Consider the following 16,019-nt stretch of genomic DNA (forward strand, 5'->3'; position numbering starts at 1 on the left):
ATTATTAGCTATGAGGGACACCTCTTTATAATAGACGATCTTTGGTATGGCCTGAACAGCAGCGACCTCTTGTGTCCAAACGGCGCCAAAGCTAGTTTGCATATCCTGTTTCTCTGACTCAGATGATGACTGCTATCGGCAGAGGAGGCTAGCCGAGCAGCGCTGCATAGATGCTCGCACTGCTGGATAAAACTAACAGCAAGGTAAAGGTTTATTCACCTCATTAAATTATCTAACCATAACAGAAAAACCGGACATGTTAAATTGCTTCGTCGCTTAGCTAAATGTGTCCAGACATTACTGTGTTTGCCACGACATTGCTACGAGCTAAACTGCTGCTAGCACACAAGCTCCTTCACTGACGATTTCTGGCAGGTTTTCTCGACCAAGGTTACGTTTATTTCTACTTTTATACCTTAATGTGAATGTATGTACTGTATCGATAAGTGCCAAAATGACTTTGCTGTTTCTTCCCGTGTCATTAAGGCAGCATTTGCTGTAACTGAACACTTGCTCCTCAGACAGCTGGCTCTCAGTATCTCTTGACTCCGTACAGTCGCAGGTGTCTGATCTCTGCTCCAAGAACAATATTAGATTAGCTTTTTAGCCTTTAGCACCGATGAGTTTTGTCCAGCCACAGACAAACCTGTATGATAACTCGATTATACCTCACTGGGGAACAGCTGTCAGCTCTGTTTTCATGTTTGCCTTGTATGTATCACAGCAAAATTCAACAGGAAAAGCAGCAGCAGGTCATTTTGCAGTTATTTAATTCATTGTTAGAAAGTGACAGTCCCTCCTACTTAACATGAAACGGTCAGTCTTACACAAAATCTCTTCTAGATCAGAAAGTCTGCAGTGTTCAATGTCATGTCTTTCTGTGTAACGTTAAGGACCCTAAAAAAAGACACATAAAAACCAGATGGACAGTCTTTGACATCAGTTATACTTTATACCTTTATGCAGTTTTTTAAGGTTCACCCTGTTATCAGTATTCTTTGTTTGTCTAACATCACCTCTGTATTTTTTGATATTTTCAGAACAGAAAAAGGCTGATATCCAATGATGGATGGGTATGTGCAAAATTCATGTTCACATAATTACAATAGCGTATTGTAAAAAATATTGATGTATCCATACATATTGATTCTCTCTTTTATTGTTAATTTCTACAGTCAACTACTGCTGTTCTCTCCAACTAAACGAGAAAATAAAAGCTAAACATTTTAAACTTTATGCCCTAAGCATTAGGGATGGGAATCAAGAACCTGTTCGAGTTGAGATCTGGTTTGAAATTGTGCAGTCTGTCAGAATCGTTAGCCTCCGAGCTTATCAATTCCTTTGTTTCAATGCTAGCATGTTTTACTGACAATTCATTGCAAAACAATGATGTCAAACTGATGCGATGATGATGCTGGGAAGTGACTGCAACAAGGAGTCATGCCGGAGAGGAGACAGCAGTACATCGTAGAGAGATGACAAAAGTGTTACTTGTTATAACTGTAAAATGATGATTTCAAAATATGCTGAAACATCTTACACTACGCACGAGTGCCACTTCTTTCCAACTGAGCAGTGCTTCCATTACTGAGAGGTAATTGTCCTATGTTATAATAACATTAGCACCATGCAGGTAGGATGATGAGTTTTTCTTTTTTCATTTCATATACACTATGTTAAATCTGTGTAGCCTGACTTTTTTCCACGCGGAAAATTGATCAGAAATAAATAAGGGAATCAATAAAGAATCAGACCGAAAGGCGGAATCAATAATGGCATCTGTATTAGTTAAATCCTATCAGTTCCCATCCCTACTCACTCTCTATCTTTCAAAGTATTCTGCCGAAGTTAGAGACAAGTATCGTGACAAAACTACACTGTTATTATGAGCACAACTACACAGTAGGACACGTCACTGACTGAAGTCTCGGCTCCAGGTTTGCAGGGGACATGCTGAGCGGCGGCCGGGCTCTGCTCGGTGAGGACAGCTCGGTGATGGCTCGCATGCAGAAGAAGTTCTGGAAGACCAAGCAGGTCCTCATCAAAGCCACGGGCAAGAAGGAGGATGAGTACGTAGTGGCTTCTGATGCTGACCTGGATGCCAAGCTGGAGGTAGGACAGGAGAGATTTATTTAGCTGCAAAAACACAAGCTTTGTTTCCATGTTGCCTCTTTTTTTCCATCAATACTTAATCACTGCTAGATTTATTGTATTCCAGTCTCCAGATAAAAATTAGTCATGTAAATGTTGCTTACTATTTTTATTGTCATATGTTTAAGTCAGTGATGTTCCCCTGTAAAGACTTACCATCACTTATCTTCGGTTGCGCCATCTTTTCAAAGTGCTATCTACCACTTGTGGCTATTTAAGTATTATGTCTGTTTGATATTACATTCAGTTAAAACCATTGCTTTAATTCACTCCGATAACAGTGCCAAACACTTCACACGGGTCTATTTTATTTCCAGAATTGTTCTCGTATGTCTTACTGTGGAGCTTGTAAAGGAAAAACCATATTCCATCATTTAACTTGACACCTGTTTACCTAACCTTGTGAGAGACTGATAGTCAGATTTCATACAGGAAGTGACAAACAGTGGCTTGCACCATTCCTGCCACCTCTCTGTTACAAGATAAATTCCTGCATCCAAAATCTTACTTAAGTATAAGTGCATTAGTGTTATCCACAAAGAGGCATTGTGCATCTACTGCGAGCTCCCCTAGCACTACTGAATGAGCTAATGTTACAGCTCGGTTGAGGAGGACGCCATTAATGTTTACATCTAGCGTTGTCACGAGCACAAGCCTCTCGTCCATGAGTGGATGCTGCTTCCATCTGCGTGGTGAGAAGTAACCGATAAATGTATTCGAAGTGCAAAGTACAATATTTCCCTCTGGAGTGAGTAAATGTAATTAAAATGTAATTAAACTTTCCAATACTGACACAATCATGGGAACTCTCCAGAGGCAAAGTCATAGGTATTAAGTGTCTGCAGAATGAATATGAAGAAAGGTTTTTCAGAACATCAGCAGTGTGTTGGCACAAGGTGTCCCCTGTTTGCACAGACCTTTTCTTGCTGTTACAAGTTATAGGAGTTCAAATTATACGTGAAATGTCTTAACACCACATCCCAGCTGTGAGAAGTGATGTCAACAGTTTGCTCCTCTGCCTCTCAGTCATTTCTCACTCGCGCAACAAATGAGAGTGGACACTTTTGGTTGGCTGAAACCCGGCTGGCATTTAGTTGTGACAGGCTGTCTGCTCCTGTGAGACGGGGACGTGGTAGAGTTTCACTGAGCTGCTAGAGCCGCACTGTGATGCTTTTGTTCACTCTGGAACAAGATCAGGCCTCTTCTGTCCTCCTGCTATTGTGCCTCCGTTCGTACCCGCTGAGACAGAGACAAATTCAGACAAGAGGGGAAAGTGTTAAAAGACGCAAAGTGCAAGGCAGAGGGAGATTCACACGCAAAGATACCACACTACTGACATTTACAAAAAGTAAACTCGCAGATCTGTCTTGTCGCTTTTTTGCTTTACTTAATCTCCTTCATAAATTTCATCTCGACTCCGAGCCGACTGTGAAGCAGCAGAGCACTAAAACCCACCAGGGCAGATTAGATTTGGAACCGCTTCTGGATGGCAGCCTTACAGCTAACCTGATTTTATTGGGTTTTTATCACAACATCGCCTCAGTGCATGTTCAAATTTCATCTCTGCTGAGTTCTGATTTTTATTATTTGTAGTAGTCAGTATTTTTCTTTGTCTGGGTGATGGAGAAAACTTTGACCCCGGCACAGAAAATCTCAATTAGAAAAACTGAATGTAGAGTTGTTTGTCTGCACAAAGGCAGGCACGGATGTTTATCTCCATCTGCCTCTGTTTTTCCCCGGCCATACTGCTGTGACTCAGACCGAGCAGCTGCCATTAGTTAAACATGATCTTGATGGATTGATCAGTATCTCACTAATAAACATCAAAAGAGGTGCGCTGACCTGTACACTGCCAGAGATGTGACGCTGACAGGTGTTTGGCCACTGCTGAGGCAGCCAGACTGAAGGTAGTGACTGTTTATTCTGCAGCTAATCAGTAACTACACAAGTCACCTCCTCCCTTTGCTCTTTACGGTCTTACACCTGTCTGGGTGCAGGGAGAAGAAACTGGCAGTGCTGTACTGATCTTCATACGTTTCACTGAATGACAGAGTCTGATAGGTGCTGTTGCTCTGTCATTAGCTTAGCTTAACTCTACATCCAGACACGTCAAACTTTAATGAATATTTTCCCGGTGAACCTGCAGCATTATTATGGTGCGTTCCTCTGAATCACTCTTGGGATATGTGAGGTAACCTCCTCATCTATCTGGCTCAGCTGCCAATGAGTCAGTCTTCTTCCCCAGCAGACATTTTCCCTTGTCACAGAAGGAAAAACACAGGTAGCACTGATGACAGTAGCTGCATTCTTTTCAAGTGTCCCTGCAAGTCATGGCAGTGTGACAGTCATCATAAACAACACTAGGACCCTGAAACTGAAGCAGCTAAATGGAATTCAGCCAGCATTCATTTTATAATTTACACCTGTGCTTTACCAGGACAGAGAGGAGAGACCACACGTCAGCTGTAACTAATGATTTCTAGCAGACATGAGATAACCCCCTTATCCTTTAATTCTTCCTTCCTATCAGACATCAGCACCAGAGTGGCCTCGAAATCTGTGTTGCTATGACACACAGACAAAAACACGATGGATAACCCTTTATTTATGTGTGCTTGTAAATGCCTTATGGGTATTTAAGATGGCGTCGCTCCTTATTTATCCAGGGTCTGGTGCTCAAAACGTTACACAGCTTTAAAATCCTTCTAACGGGTGTGCGGATCTATTTGTTTCAGCTTTGCTATGACACACACTCATCCTTTAGTCACTGTTGTTGTCCCCCAGATGGGAGGCGAGGCAGCTGACTGCCAGACAATAAGCAAGGAAGAGAGAAAAATATGTTGTGTTCACTGAGTGCTGCCTCACTGAAGCACCACACTGCAAAATAAAGTCTTGGTATTATTGACATGAAGTGGCAGAACATCTCAAAACTATGTGTAGCTTAAAAAAAGTGTTTTGAGAAAAGGTCTTGAGATGAAAACTGTCATAGTAACCCAGTATTCTAATCGTATTGTTTGTGTCTGCAGTTCTTTCGCTCGGTTCAGTTCACGTGCACAGAGCTGCTGAAGGTGATTGAGAAGTACCAGCACAGAATCACACGTGAGTGACAGTCAAAACTAAACCTGTTACATGACATCTCGTCTCTGACTAACAACAGGAGAGATTAATTTCAGACGTTACAATGTCGGATGAGTCAAGAGGCATACAACTAACCGTCTTTTCCCAAATAGAAGATGCAGTTTATGTTTTTTTGTGTTTGTTCTGCAGCTGCTTTTGTCCAAAATTTAAGACAAACTTGGGCTCTATATCCTGGTAGCAATATATTTACACATACAAGGCTTTTGGGAAACACTTCTTAAGCTTAGGATAGTTCATAAGAGGGAATTTACGACCATATTAGCCCTAAGAGGCTTTTGGGAAACACTGGTCTCCACTACTCAAAATAACGTTCAAACAGTGTTTATGGTATACTCACCTCTACAGTCATGGTATGAGGAAGTCAGCTATGAAACTACATCACTCATCACTAATCTAAAAAGGAAAAGCATTTACAGAGATCGAGATGAGCTTTGTCTTTGTAAAAGATAAACTGGTGCCTCTGGGTTCAGAGGATTTTGTTGTAAACAGTCTGTAGTCTCATTTTGTTTTGTTCTCAAAGCCATTTGGTCCTCTGTGTACATGTGGGACTTTGACTGTGAGCTCTTTCCACAGGCTTGTCTCAGGAGGAGAACGAGCTCGGCCTGTTCCTGCGTTTCCAGGCTGAACACGATCGCACAAAGGCTGGCAACATGATGGACGCCACCAGCAAGGCTCTGTGCACCTCCGCCAAGCAGAGGTCAGCGGCGGAAAATAATGCAACCAATGATCACGTGTTAAAAAGATGAATATACAGTGCATTCTATACCGTCATAAACCCTAAAGTGAAAAACCACTTTCATAATTTTATGAAATTGTATCTTTGCCTTATTCTGTAGGATGGCACTTTGCCCACCACTGCACCGTTTGCACCAGGAAGTGGAGACGTTCAGGCGTCGTGCCATCGCTGACACGCTACTGACAGTCAGCCGTATGGAGAAGGCCCGCACAGAGTACAGAGGAGCTCTGCTCTGGATGAAAGACGTCTCCCAAGAACTGGACCCAGACACCTACAAACAGCTGGAAAAGTTCCGCAAGGTAGGGGGACGCTTGTTTGCGTGTATTAGGGTGCAAGTTGACACCCTCTTAAAGTGGAAGCAGACAACTTTTCAACCCTCATCCTCCCTCTAGCATTTCCAGGTGGCACTATTGTTGGAGCTGCTGTAGCAAAGACAGCCATATTGCTTTCCTTGTTTCCTCAGAGCCTAGCAACTATCAGCAACACAGGACACACTGCATTTTGTTTTCCAAAGTAACATTGGTTGTTCCTCTGCATGCCACTTCCGTAACTGGGACAGTGATATTAAATTGTGTAATCAAAGAAAAAAAACTTGTCTATTTCCACTTTAATGGTTTATAGTGTGTGTGCATGTTTTTCATTGTCTTGTTTTTTTTCTGTTTTCAGGTCCAAACCCAGGTCCGAGGGACGAAGGGCCAGTTTGAGAAGCTGAAGAATGATGTGTGTCAGAAGGTTGACATGCTGGGAGCAAGCCGCTGCAACATGCTCTCCCACTCCCTCTGTACCTACCAGGTATGTGTCTGTCAACAGTGATTCTGTCACCATTATTACATCTTTGGTTGAAATATCAAAAAAAAAGTAGTAGAGGGACTCTTCCCAAGGGTGTAATCAGCTAGGTTTTGAATAACACTACCATCAAGTATCTGAACCTGTCTACCTTACTTGTCTTTGTCATTTATTTAACGTGCTACGTGTTGTCATGGCAGACCACTCTGCTGCAGTTTTGGGAGAAGACGGCCCACGCCATGTCAGAAATCCACGAGGCCTTTCAAGGACATGTACCATACCAGTTCACCACACTCAAGGTACTTCAAATTTAAGAGACACTCTCGTGTTATCCCAGGGAGACAGCAACAACACAGTATGAATACACAACTGTAATTGTAGCAGTCCTCTCAACTGAAGTGATGTGTTAGTACAAGTGTTCCTCCCTCCTGTAGGACCTGCGAGACCCGCTGGAGGAATTAACAGACATGCAGAAAAAAGAGGAGAAGAAGGAGAAGGCTCTACAGAGCAACACAGACAGGTGAGAGAACACACTAAACACACACTGAAATTTGAGGAAGGCAAAAAATACTTTTTATTTCGCTGTAGGATCCTTTCCATAATATTTTAAGACATTCATAATAACAATCTGAGCCTGTAAGTGGCTAAAACAAGCACTTCTAATGGACTCGAATTAAAGGAGCACCTGCCACAACAGTGCATCTGGCTTGGTCGCTGTCCGCCATTGTCTGTCATGAACATTGTCGTAACTACTGCATTGCATTGTGCAGTATTTATGCTGGCATAGTGTCCAATGATTGTATGCTGTAATATTCTGCAAGTCATGCACTGCTGGTTTCATCCTGAGGTTTGGGGCGTACTAAAAAAAATCATACATACTATTTTAGTGTACTAAATAGCATGTTAGTACAGAATTTGCTACTCCTCTCTGCCCTGTCATTATGAACAGACACACACGCGCCTTTGTTGTCAGCTATTCTCCATCTTCCGTTATCATTTCACTTCACTGTCCTTTTGTCTGTTTCTGCACTCAATAACCTCAGCTATGTCTTCATCAAACATGAGGCCAATGTCATGCCCATTTTTACTCACAAGTAAGTGTGTGTGTGTGTGTGTGGCGCAGCTTTTACATATGGTGATCAGCCGTGATCCACGTGGTAGTTGAGGCCTTTAGAGTAGTGAACCTGAGGACTACAGCTCCAAATTAAATAGAGGCTACTGCATTGCTAAAAATAGCAAAACCATGTCGCGCCAGCTCGATAAGGCACTCTTTAATTTTCTCCCCTCCTCCCTTGCTCCTTCCTTCTTCCTCAGTCTGGTGTCCTTGGATGACGACAAGCCATCAGGAAGTGCCTCTGGAGCAGGTATGTGCTGCCCCCTGTGGTCTTAAACACAGAGTTTAAGTGACAGAAAGACACAGAGCCAACGAGAACATCACATGTAGCAAATGGTTGCACCATGCTAAGAGATTGTTGGGTATTGTAAGGGCAAATATCAGATATGAAACTGCTAATATAATGAGTCCCTAATGATTTGTCTTTACTGTATATGACAGCTTTAATTTTTTCAACTTATGATTTACTGTATAAAATGATTTGGTAACTGCTCTTAATTGTTTGAAAGCTGCAGAAAATGAGGTTAAACTATTGAAAAGAAACTAATGATTCTCTCTGGAATTCACGGGGTAAAAAAATAGATCAAGACACAACTAACAGAAGCTCCTTTTAAACAGCACTCGTGTTATTTTGGCTTGATATCTTTGTTTATGTCACATTTTCAAATAAAAAATCATGTGTAATCCTGCTGTTTTTCATGTGCCCTATTTTCCAGACCACAGCCACAGCAGTGATGGTCAGAGCCAAACCAGTGACAATGGTAAGTCTGTGTGTGTGTTGAGAACTTCTACAGAAATGGTATTGCTTGGCATTTCTATAACCAGCAGCACTTGTGTAAATGTGTACATTGGGATTGCTGATGCTGACTGTGGACCGGATGCCTGTTGGCTTTATGATCCTTTGATCTCAGTGCCCCAAAACACTACCACACCTACTCCAGCCCTCCAAGACCTCAGGGGACTGTCAGCGGGCTCTGATGACGACCTGATGCTCATGGCTTGTGATCTGCCACAGCTCCCAGCCCCAACAAACTTCCCTCTCCACCCTCAGCTCCTGCCTCCTCCGCAGGGTGGAGGCCCAAATGCACCCTGGGGCTTTGGAGGCCACCAGTTACAGCTGCCTGCCACCGGTAAACTGGCCTGCTGTCTCCTGTTTCTTCTACCTGCCTTGCTGGTTCTCAGCTTTCCCATCTCACTTCGCTTGGTTGTCACACATATTTACCTCTCCTGGGACTTCAGCTCTGCTTCCCTCAGCACTTTGGATCTGGATTCAGTCTGTCTTCACTTGTTATTTAGGAAAACAGTCAAGCATCTTCTTCACTCCTAAGACTCACTTCTTTGATATTCTGGGCTGCTTTTACTGACCATTGATTGACTGCAAAGTTTCACAAGTAATTTTGTACAGTGTGCAACACCCAGATTGGGTGTCCCTTTTTCTAACCATGGCTTCTGTGTTATTAGTTTTAAGGCACAATAGGCAGGTTCAATGTACAGTCACACTTCCACTTTTTAATGAACAGAGGTGTCAGAATGCACTCCGGAGGTCACTGCTCCAGGTAGCCTTCTGGTAATAGCTTTATTCTTCAGGCCTGTGATTGGCCAGCATCTTCATCTGCTTGTTTGTGCAGCTTTAGGGTTACGATTATATTGCTGCCCGTTGGTTTGGCATTCTCTTGTCTTGTTTTCTATTTGGATGGAGATGTTTTTATAATAGTGCTTGTGTGGCCGGGAGGTTTCTGAGAGCAAAGGAGGGAAAAATCCCATTTTCCAAAATGCAGAGAATCTCAAAGTATTTGCAGATAAAGCCTGAAGCCAAGCGTTTGATCTCTAGACCTTCATCGGAGCAAATGTTTGACAAAGGGGGATCTCAGTCTGTCTCATGACATCTAATAGAACACACCTGTACTATGCAAGTATACGTGGTAAATGCAGTGGCCATGGTCCACATCCACAGGTCATAATATAGCACAAAAACTGAGAATGGTCAATACAAAAAAAAATGTTTCCTAGACCTTGCGAATTACATTGAAGTCATCAAAAGCCACAGCGACCCCAAACCTTTTGTGTCACACCCCCTTTTGTGCAGAAAAAAGTTAAACTTTAACACACTAATTTAGGATTTGATACACGACATGTTATCCTGAATAAATCTTGAATCTTGCAAGTCTTCCTAGCATCAGAGCACTCTTGTTTCTTTGTTCTTCCCAAATAGACCCTTTTCACAGCAGGAGAAGCACAGGTGGAACTAATACCATTAACAATGGCTCAGTCCCAATAATTACTGCAGTGCTTTGCAGCCACTGATGTCATTAGTTGCACCTGTGTCTCACAAGTCTGCTGAAAAAAGGTTTATTTGACTTAAATGTCACTCCACATTTTCCACCAGTCTACAAATTGGAAGCTTGGCTTTGTCATGAAAGAGCCTTGGTCTTGATAACTACCTTCTGCAGGATTTCAGATTAAATTTAAAAGGTGTTCTGAATTACCAAGTCACATTGCTGTGTGATGAAATGAAAGGGTAATTAGGATGTCAGACAAAAGGGCTCCTTATCTCCCCCCGACACCTTTCTGCTGTAGAGGAAAGGTGTTAGATTGCATCTTTCTGCTGCCAAATAAAATCAGCTCGACATATAGTGTTTTCTTGATTAAAAAAGTATACAAGCATGGAAATACGGCATGTTCCTAATGGATTAATGTGAACTTAAGAAAATTTCAGCCCTGAATAGTAAGTTGTCTTTTTAGTAATTTTGGCCCTCATTTCTCCTTTTGACTTTTTCTTTTTCAAACTAATTAACCTCTCTGATCTGTATCTCTGCTTTGATAACAAGCTGGTGCCTTTTCAGAGTCAACTGTGATGTATTTGCCTCTGGTCTAATATAGAACCCTTCCCGTCTTTCTCCCTTCCCTGTGCTTTCAGGTGGTCCGTCCCACATTGCTGGGACACCGCTGAGACCAGAAGTGGAAGATGGCGAACAGGGCGACATGGCTTTCCTCAAAGACCTCCTCAGCCCGGGCCCAGGGGCCAGCGACGAGTTCAGCAAAGAATGGCAGGACGCTTTCGGGCTGTTTGACCCTCCCAGCGTTCCTCCACATGGCACAGGAGCAGCAAGTAGTGGGCCAGCAGCAAGTAGTGCACCAGCAGCAAGTAATGCACCAGCAGCACGTCGACCCTCAACCCCCCCCAGCCCCACAGGCTTCCTGCCCTCCCAGCTGCTGGATCACAGTCTGAGCTCTACAGGTCAGCCACACTGCACTCTGCTGGAGGGATGGGCTCACTGCAGCACACTGACCGATCACTTTCATTACTCTTCTTAACCCTGCTTTGTCTTTTAGGCTGGTCAACCCCACCTATGTTCCAAGCTCCACCCCTGCAGCCTCCTCCCGGTCAGAGCCAATCAGCACAGCCAGCTCCAAGTACAGCAGCTAATGGTATGCTTTCTATCAGTGGTTGTGTTCTTTTTGTGCATCACACAATATTACGCAGCCCCAGGTGCAATGTGGCATTTGTATTAAATCCAAATTAATTTAGGAATATACACCTTCTAAGCAAAATACCAGCTGAAAAAAACAAATCTCTTCAAACCATAGACTGTATTTAATAATGGACGTAGCCACCATAACGTCACTCACTGGTTTGTGGACTTCTGTTTTGAAGCCCCCTGTCTGGCATTTTGCCTCTTGCCATCTTGAATTTTTGGAGTCAGAAGTTACCATATTTGGAGAAAAGGGTGTCGATAACCCTAATGTCAGCTGTTAGCTTAGTTAGCACGATGCATTTATAGCTATGGTTTACTGTGGTAATGCTAATGCTAACTATGGCTAGCGTAAAACCATTAAAACAAAATGTAATTACTGGCAAACTGAACATCTGACTTGTTAAGGCTCATTTACACTCCCTTTACATATGAAAATGGATATGTCCATTTTAAATGTTGTAAACGTCACTGCCCTCATACCACCCTGCATCCTTTAAGATGGCATAGGTACAGCCAGTTGATGGCACAAGAGGGCAGAGTCAAAAGTTTCACACAACAACAAACAAGGTGAAGGTGGAGGAAGTTTTAATAATTTGCCTTAAATGGAGGCAGCATTGTAGACAGCGGTGGTCTTTGAGACCATTAAGTACATCATGGCATGTGGACAGTGTATTCTTCTCACTATATTACCGCCATTATTTACATTTCTTTGCCATCTACTGCAGTTGCATCTCGTTTGAACTATGCTACATTGCCTCCATGATCTCCGGTGGTACATGCGCTGTTTTGTCTGCATCCGTATGCTTTCAGAAAATGTGCACAAATACAGACAAAATGAACACAGTGTACGGATAGAGTGCTCCGTTGAGCATAAATTAGCCTTAAAAGGGTATTTTAGTACAACTAAACACTGAGCAAGACTTTTTTTAGGCAACCAAAATGTTACTTTCATGAACTGAAAATACACTGAAACAGCAACTATGGCTATGCCTACACTTTGTGAATCTGGGGTTGCACCATGGTTACGCTACCAAACCAGCATTGTCGCCATGGCAGCTCAAAGTTACGCCATTAATTATGCAAAACTTTAAGCCTTTATAAAATGTAAAGGGGTGAGTTATGTAAAAATTCACCACCGTACAGTTGTCATGAACGGGGAAATTAGCCTTAGAGACCAAAACTGTTTTTTGTATCAGGCTGTAAACATGTTTATTTCTGCTGTAAAGTTGGGCATTTTAACATGGGGGTCTATGGGGATTGACTCGCTCCTGGAGTCAGTCTCAAGTGGCCACTAGAGGAACTGCAGTTTTCTGCAGGTTTTTTTTTTTCATGTAAGTTTATATTGTGTTTGTGTTTAATTTAAGTTGCTTAACCTAAACTTCCTTCTAACGCCACGTGTGTGTGCTCTTGCGTGCAGCTGCTCCAGGTGGATCCAAAGACATGTCCGCCTGGTTCAACCTGTTCGCAGACCTGGACCCCCTCTCCAACCCTGACGCCATTGGACGTTCCGCGGATGAGCTGCTCAATGCCTAAAGCTCTGTTGGTGTGTGTGTTTGTGAGAGTGCAGCAGCAGTGTATAATTTCTCGCACAGGATCTGGATGTCAGCAAGTTTTCATGTCAACAACCAAGTAAAAGAACATAACCTTAACAATGAAAAACACACACAGAGAACTTGATGCACATATACACACACACACACATACACATTTCTGTTACCAGGAGAGATGTGTACATATCCACACTTGCAATACACACACATATATTTGTGTTACACTGGAAAATGAAAACACTGTCGGCTGTTAAACGTTTTCCTCAGCGACTCACAGCTGCTCTCTGCAGCTCTGTAAATGACTGTTAACTCTACATGTGATGCTACTGACTCATGTGCACACAGCAAACCTCATGTGGTTTGTGTTACCTTTTAGTTATTGCAGCTTCTGTCAGGCAGAGAGAATGTTTGGGTTACAGGTTTATTTTGGATGGCGTTGCATGTTTTTTTGTGTGTGTTTTTTATTTTTTATGTTTGCATTGTTTGGGCGTGTTGGTATGCTGTGTGTACACATCACAGGGGACCCAGGATGTAAAAAGATCTCTATTTACTGCTTAATGTTTAAACATCGTAGCACACGATTGTCACATATGAATGAAGGGATGAAGGGCGTACAGTATATATAGGAGATGAGAAGGGACCCTGAGCCTGTCACTGAGCCTGTATTTGCACACTAACAGTTGAAGCTCAAGCTGCATCATGGGCCTGTATCACAAAGCAAGATCAGTGGGTTATCCAGCTCTGTTTGGACTTAACTCTTTCTTTCTTTTATAACAATGCATACTCTTTTTTGGTTTGTTTTTTTGGCCATGGGGTGGATCACCATTTCTGACGGTACTGATGCTTTTACACTCCTATCCCATCAGTGTAGCTCAGGATAACACAATGGGAGGATTTTGCTAGCAGCTCTTTCAGGCTGCACCTAAGATAAATGCTAACATCAGCATAATGCTAACATAGCATGCTAACGTGCTCACAATGACAATGCTGATGTATACTTTGGTACAAATTAACCATGATCTGTCACCTTAGTTTAGCTTTGTCAGCACTGTTGCCATTGTTTAGTGTTTTTTATGGAGTTAGCACCGTTAGCTGCTAGCCACCCACTCATCCACTTCAATGTTGAGAACCCTGTGCAGACAACTCAAATGCTCTAAATTTCGAGTAGGTATAGCTCCAGCTGAAGGAGCTACATGACTTGCCCACCATGCCCACATGATCAGCTCCCTTCGCCCCTTGGTCCAGAACTGAAAGCCCTGATGAAAATGCCAAGTTAGCATTTAGACAGCCATACGGTATTAAGTTAAAAGAGAGGAGGTTTAGGTTAGGATGACATGTTGTTAGTCATAAGATGAATCACAATTGTAACATTTTGCTTCACATTTATTTACTACCATGTGGCATTGCAGCAGTGTTCAATGAATTGCCACGCTGTTGGGTTTATCTGGTATTGTTGGTGGGGGTGGTTTGTAGGGCATATCGTGTACGCTCAGAACATAATGTGTCTGCAGCTAATAATGTCTCCTGAATTTCGCATAGAGCCACATTAAGTTAAATGCTAACATCAGCATGCTAACATGCTCACAATAACAATGCTAACAGGCTCATCTGAAGCAGTTACTTTGGTATTAATTAACCATTTCAATCCTTTTAGTTTAGAATATTAGCATGCTAACATTAAACGCAAAGTACAACTGAGGTTAATGGGAAATGTTATTAGTTTTGCAGGTATTTGATGATAAACCAAAGTATTGGACACATTAAAACTTTGACCTGATGACGGCGACAAGCTCACACACTGTAAATTAAGATGGATGAAATGTATTTAAAAATGTAACTCCAACATTTCATCCAGGATCACTGATGTTAGGCTCAGTGAAGCCAGGTAACCGAAACTTGAACTTGCTTTGTGATACAGACCCCCGCACAAACTCTGGATTTTGAAGACTCCACCAGTTTGAGAAATAATGTGATGCTTTATTGAACCCTGTGAGGAAATTCTGTTTTCTCTTAGGGATTCAGTCTAATGGCTAACACTGAACTGTGAGCCTCTCTGGAGAGCACTGATGGTGTCATGACAGCCTGAACTGGAGTCAGATTACAGGCACAGTGGAAACTCACACTGTCCAAACTCTTTGTGGCTTTTGCGCCACCATCAGCCTCTTCATGCTAATCGTCTACCCTGATCCCAGATTCTGCTGGCTCTGAATGTAGTGTGGGTAATAATAGGATGCGTTTTAAATCATCCTCAGTCCCATCTGTCGTTTAGATTTCACAATCACAAGTCCAAGGCCAAGAAAAATGTGTGAAGGAGGAAACATTTATTTTGTTCTTGAGGGAAATTTTAAAACAGGATGAGGGATTAGAGTGTTTTGGGGTGGGTGGGTTATTTAAATCCTATAACTCTGCACCTAAGATGCATCAAAATGTATTTATTTTCAGATTATAACACTATTTGCAAAATCAGATGTCTTTGTTGTGCAGTACACTGAGAAAGTGACCCTCAAATAACACTGTAAAGTCTATTTTTAACTGTGTGTTGTGTATTTTGAGATGCATTTATTATTTTACGGGAAAAGAATCAACACTGGAGAACTGTTACCATCTCACAGAATAGATTTCTGCGTTACCAGAGATGGATTTAATTCCCACTGATTATATTTTGAGGGAAATAATGACCAAGACTGACATTTTGGAGTGTGTGGTTTAGTTAACAGTTACAATATGAAGATGTATAGTCAGGTTTCTAATTGCTGAGATGTGAATATGACGTCTGTGAGCACCAACTGAAACCAAATCCTCAGTAACGACATTTGTGTGCCTGTATAAATCTCACTCAGTGGAGCTAAGGTGCATCATGGGGAAAAAATTATGAGTCAGACAACTCCAAAAACACTTTTTATATCAGCTGCACTATCCTATCTCTGCTTTTTTGGGGCGTGAAATACACCCCTACGATACAGTCAAGTAATTTTTTTCTTTTTAATGTGACACAGAAAGGAAGTCTACTGATGTGCATTGGTCACAAGGTAAAACTATAACTGTATCAGTGTCACATCATGTATTAT

At 42.3% G+C, this 16,019-nt stretch overlaps 1 protein-coding gene across 2 annotated transcripts; it reads left to right on the forward strand.

Annotated features, from left to right (window-relative positions):
- Positions 1-117: 117 nt before the first annotated feature.
- On the forward strand, positions 118-15,926 carry ical1 (islet cell autoantigen 1-like). Of its 2 annotated transcripts, XM_050063284.1 has the most exons (15): positions 118-203; positions 1,041-1,073; positions 1,938-2,112; positions 5,178-5,250; positions 5,863-5,986; positions 6,126-6,324; positions 6,692-6,817; positions 7,012-7,110; positions 7,246-7,331; positions 8,126-8,175; positions 8,642-8,686; positions 8,837-9,055; positions 10,843-11,163; positions 11,259-11,354; positions 12,819-15,926. In XM_050063284.1, exons 2-15 carry the CDS (start codon positions 1,063-1,065, stop codon positions 12,932-12,934), a joined length of 1,740 nt encoding a protein of 579 aa, XP_049919241.1. In that variant the 5' UTR covers positions 118-203; positions 1,041-1,062; the 3' UTR covers positions 12,935-15,926. The 2 variants fall into 2 exon arrangements, with proteins under 2 accessions (XP_049919241.1, XP_049919242.1); XM_050063285.1 differs by lacking the exon at positions 8,837-9,055.
- The last annotated feature ends 93 nt before the right edge of the window (positions 15,927-16,019 follow it).

The sequence above is a fragment of the Epinephelus moara genome, chromosome 15, assembly GCF_006386435.1.
Source record: "Epinephelus moara isolate mb chromosome 15, YSFRI_EMoa_1.0, whole genome shotgun sequence".
NCBI lineage: Eukaryota > Metazoa > Chordata > Actinopteri > Perciformes > Serranidae > Epinephelus > Epinephelus moara.

Coding starts and splice junctions, on each gene's coding strand:
- ical1 (XM_050063284.1), top strand. Junction 6,818..7,011: donor ACTCCCTCTGTACCTACCAG/GTATGTGTCTGT, acceptor TTGTCATGGCAG/ACCACTCTGCTGCAGTTTTG. Junction 11,164..11,258: donor TCACAGTCTGAGCTCTACAG/GTCAGCCACACT, acceptor TTTGTCTTTTAG/GCTGGTCAACCCCACCTATG.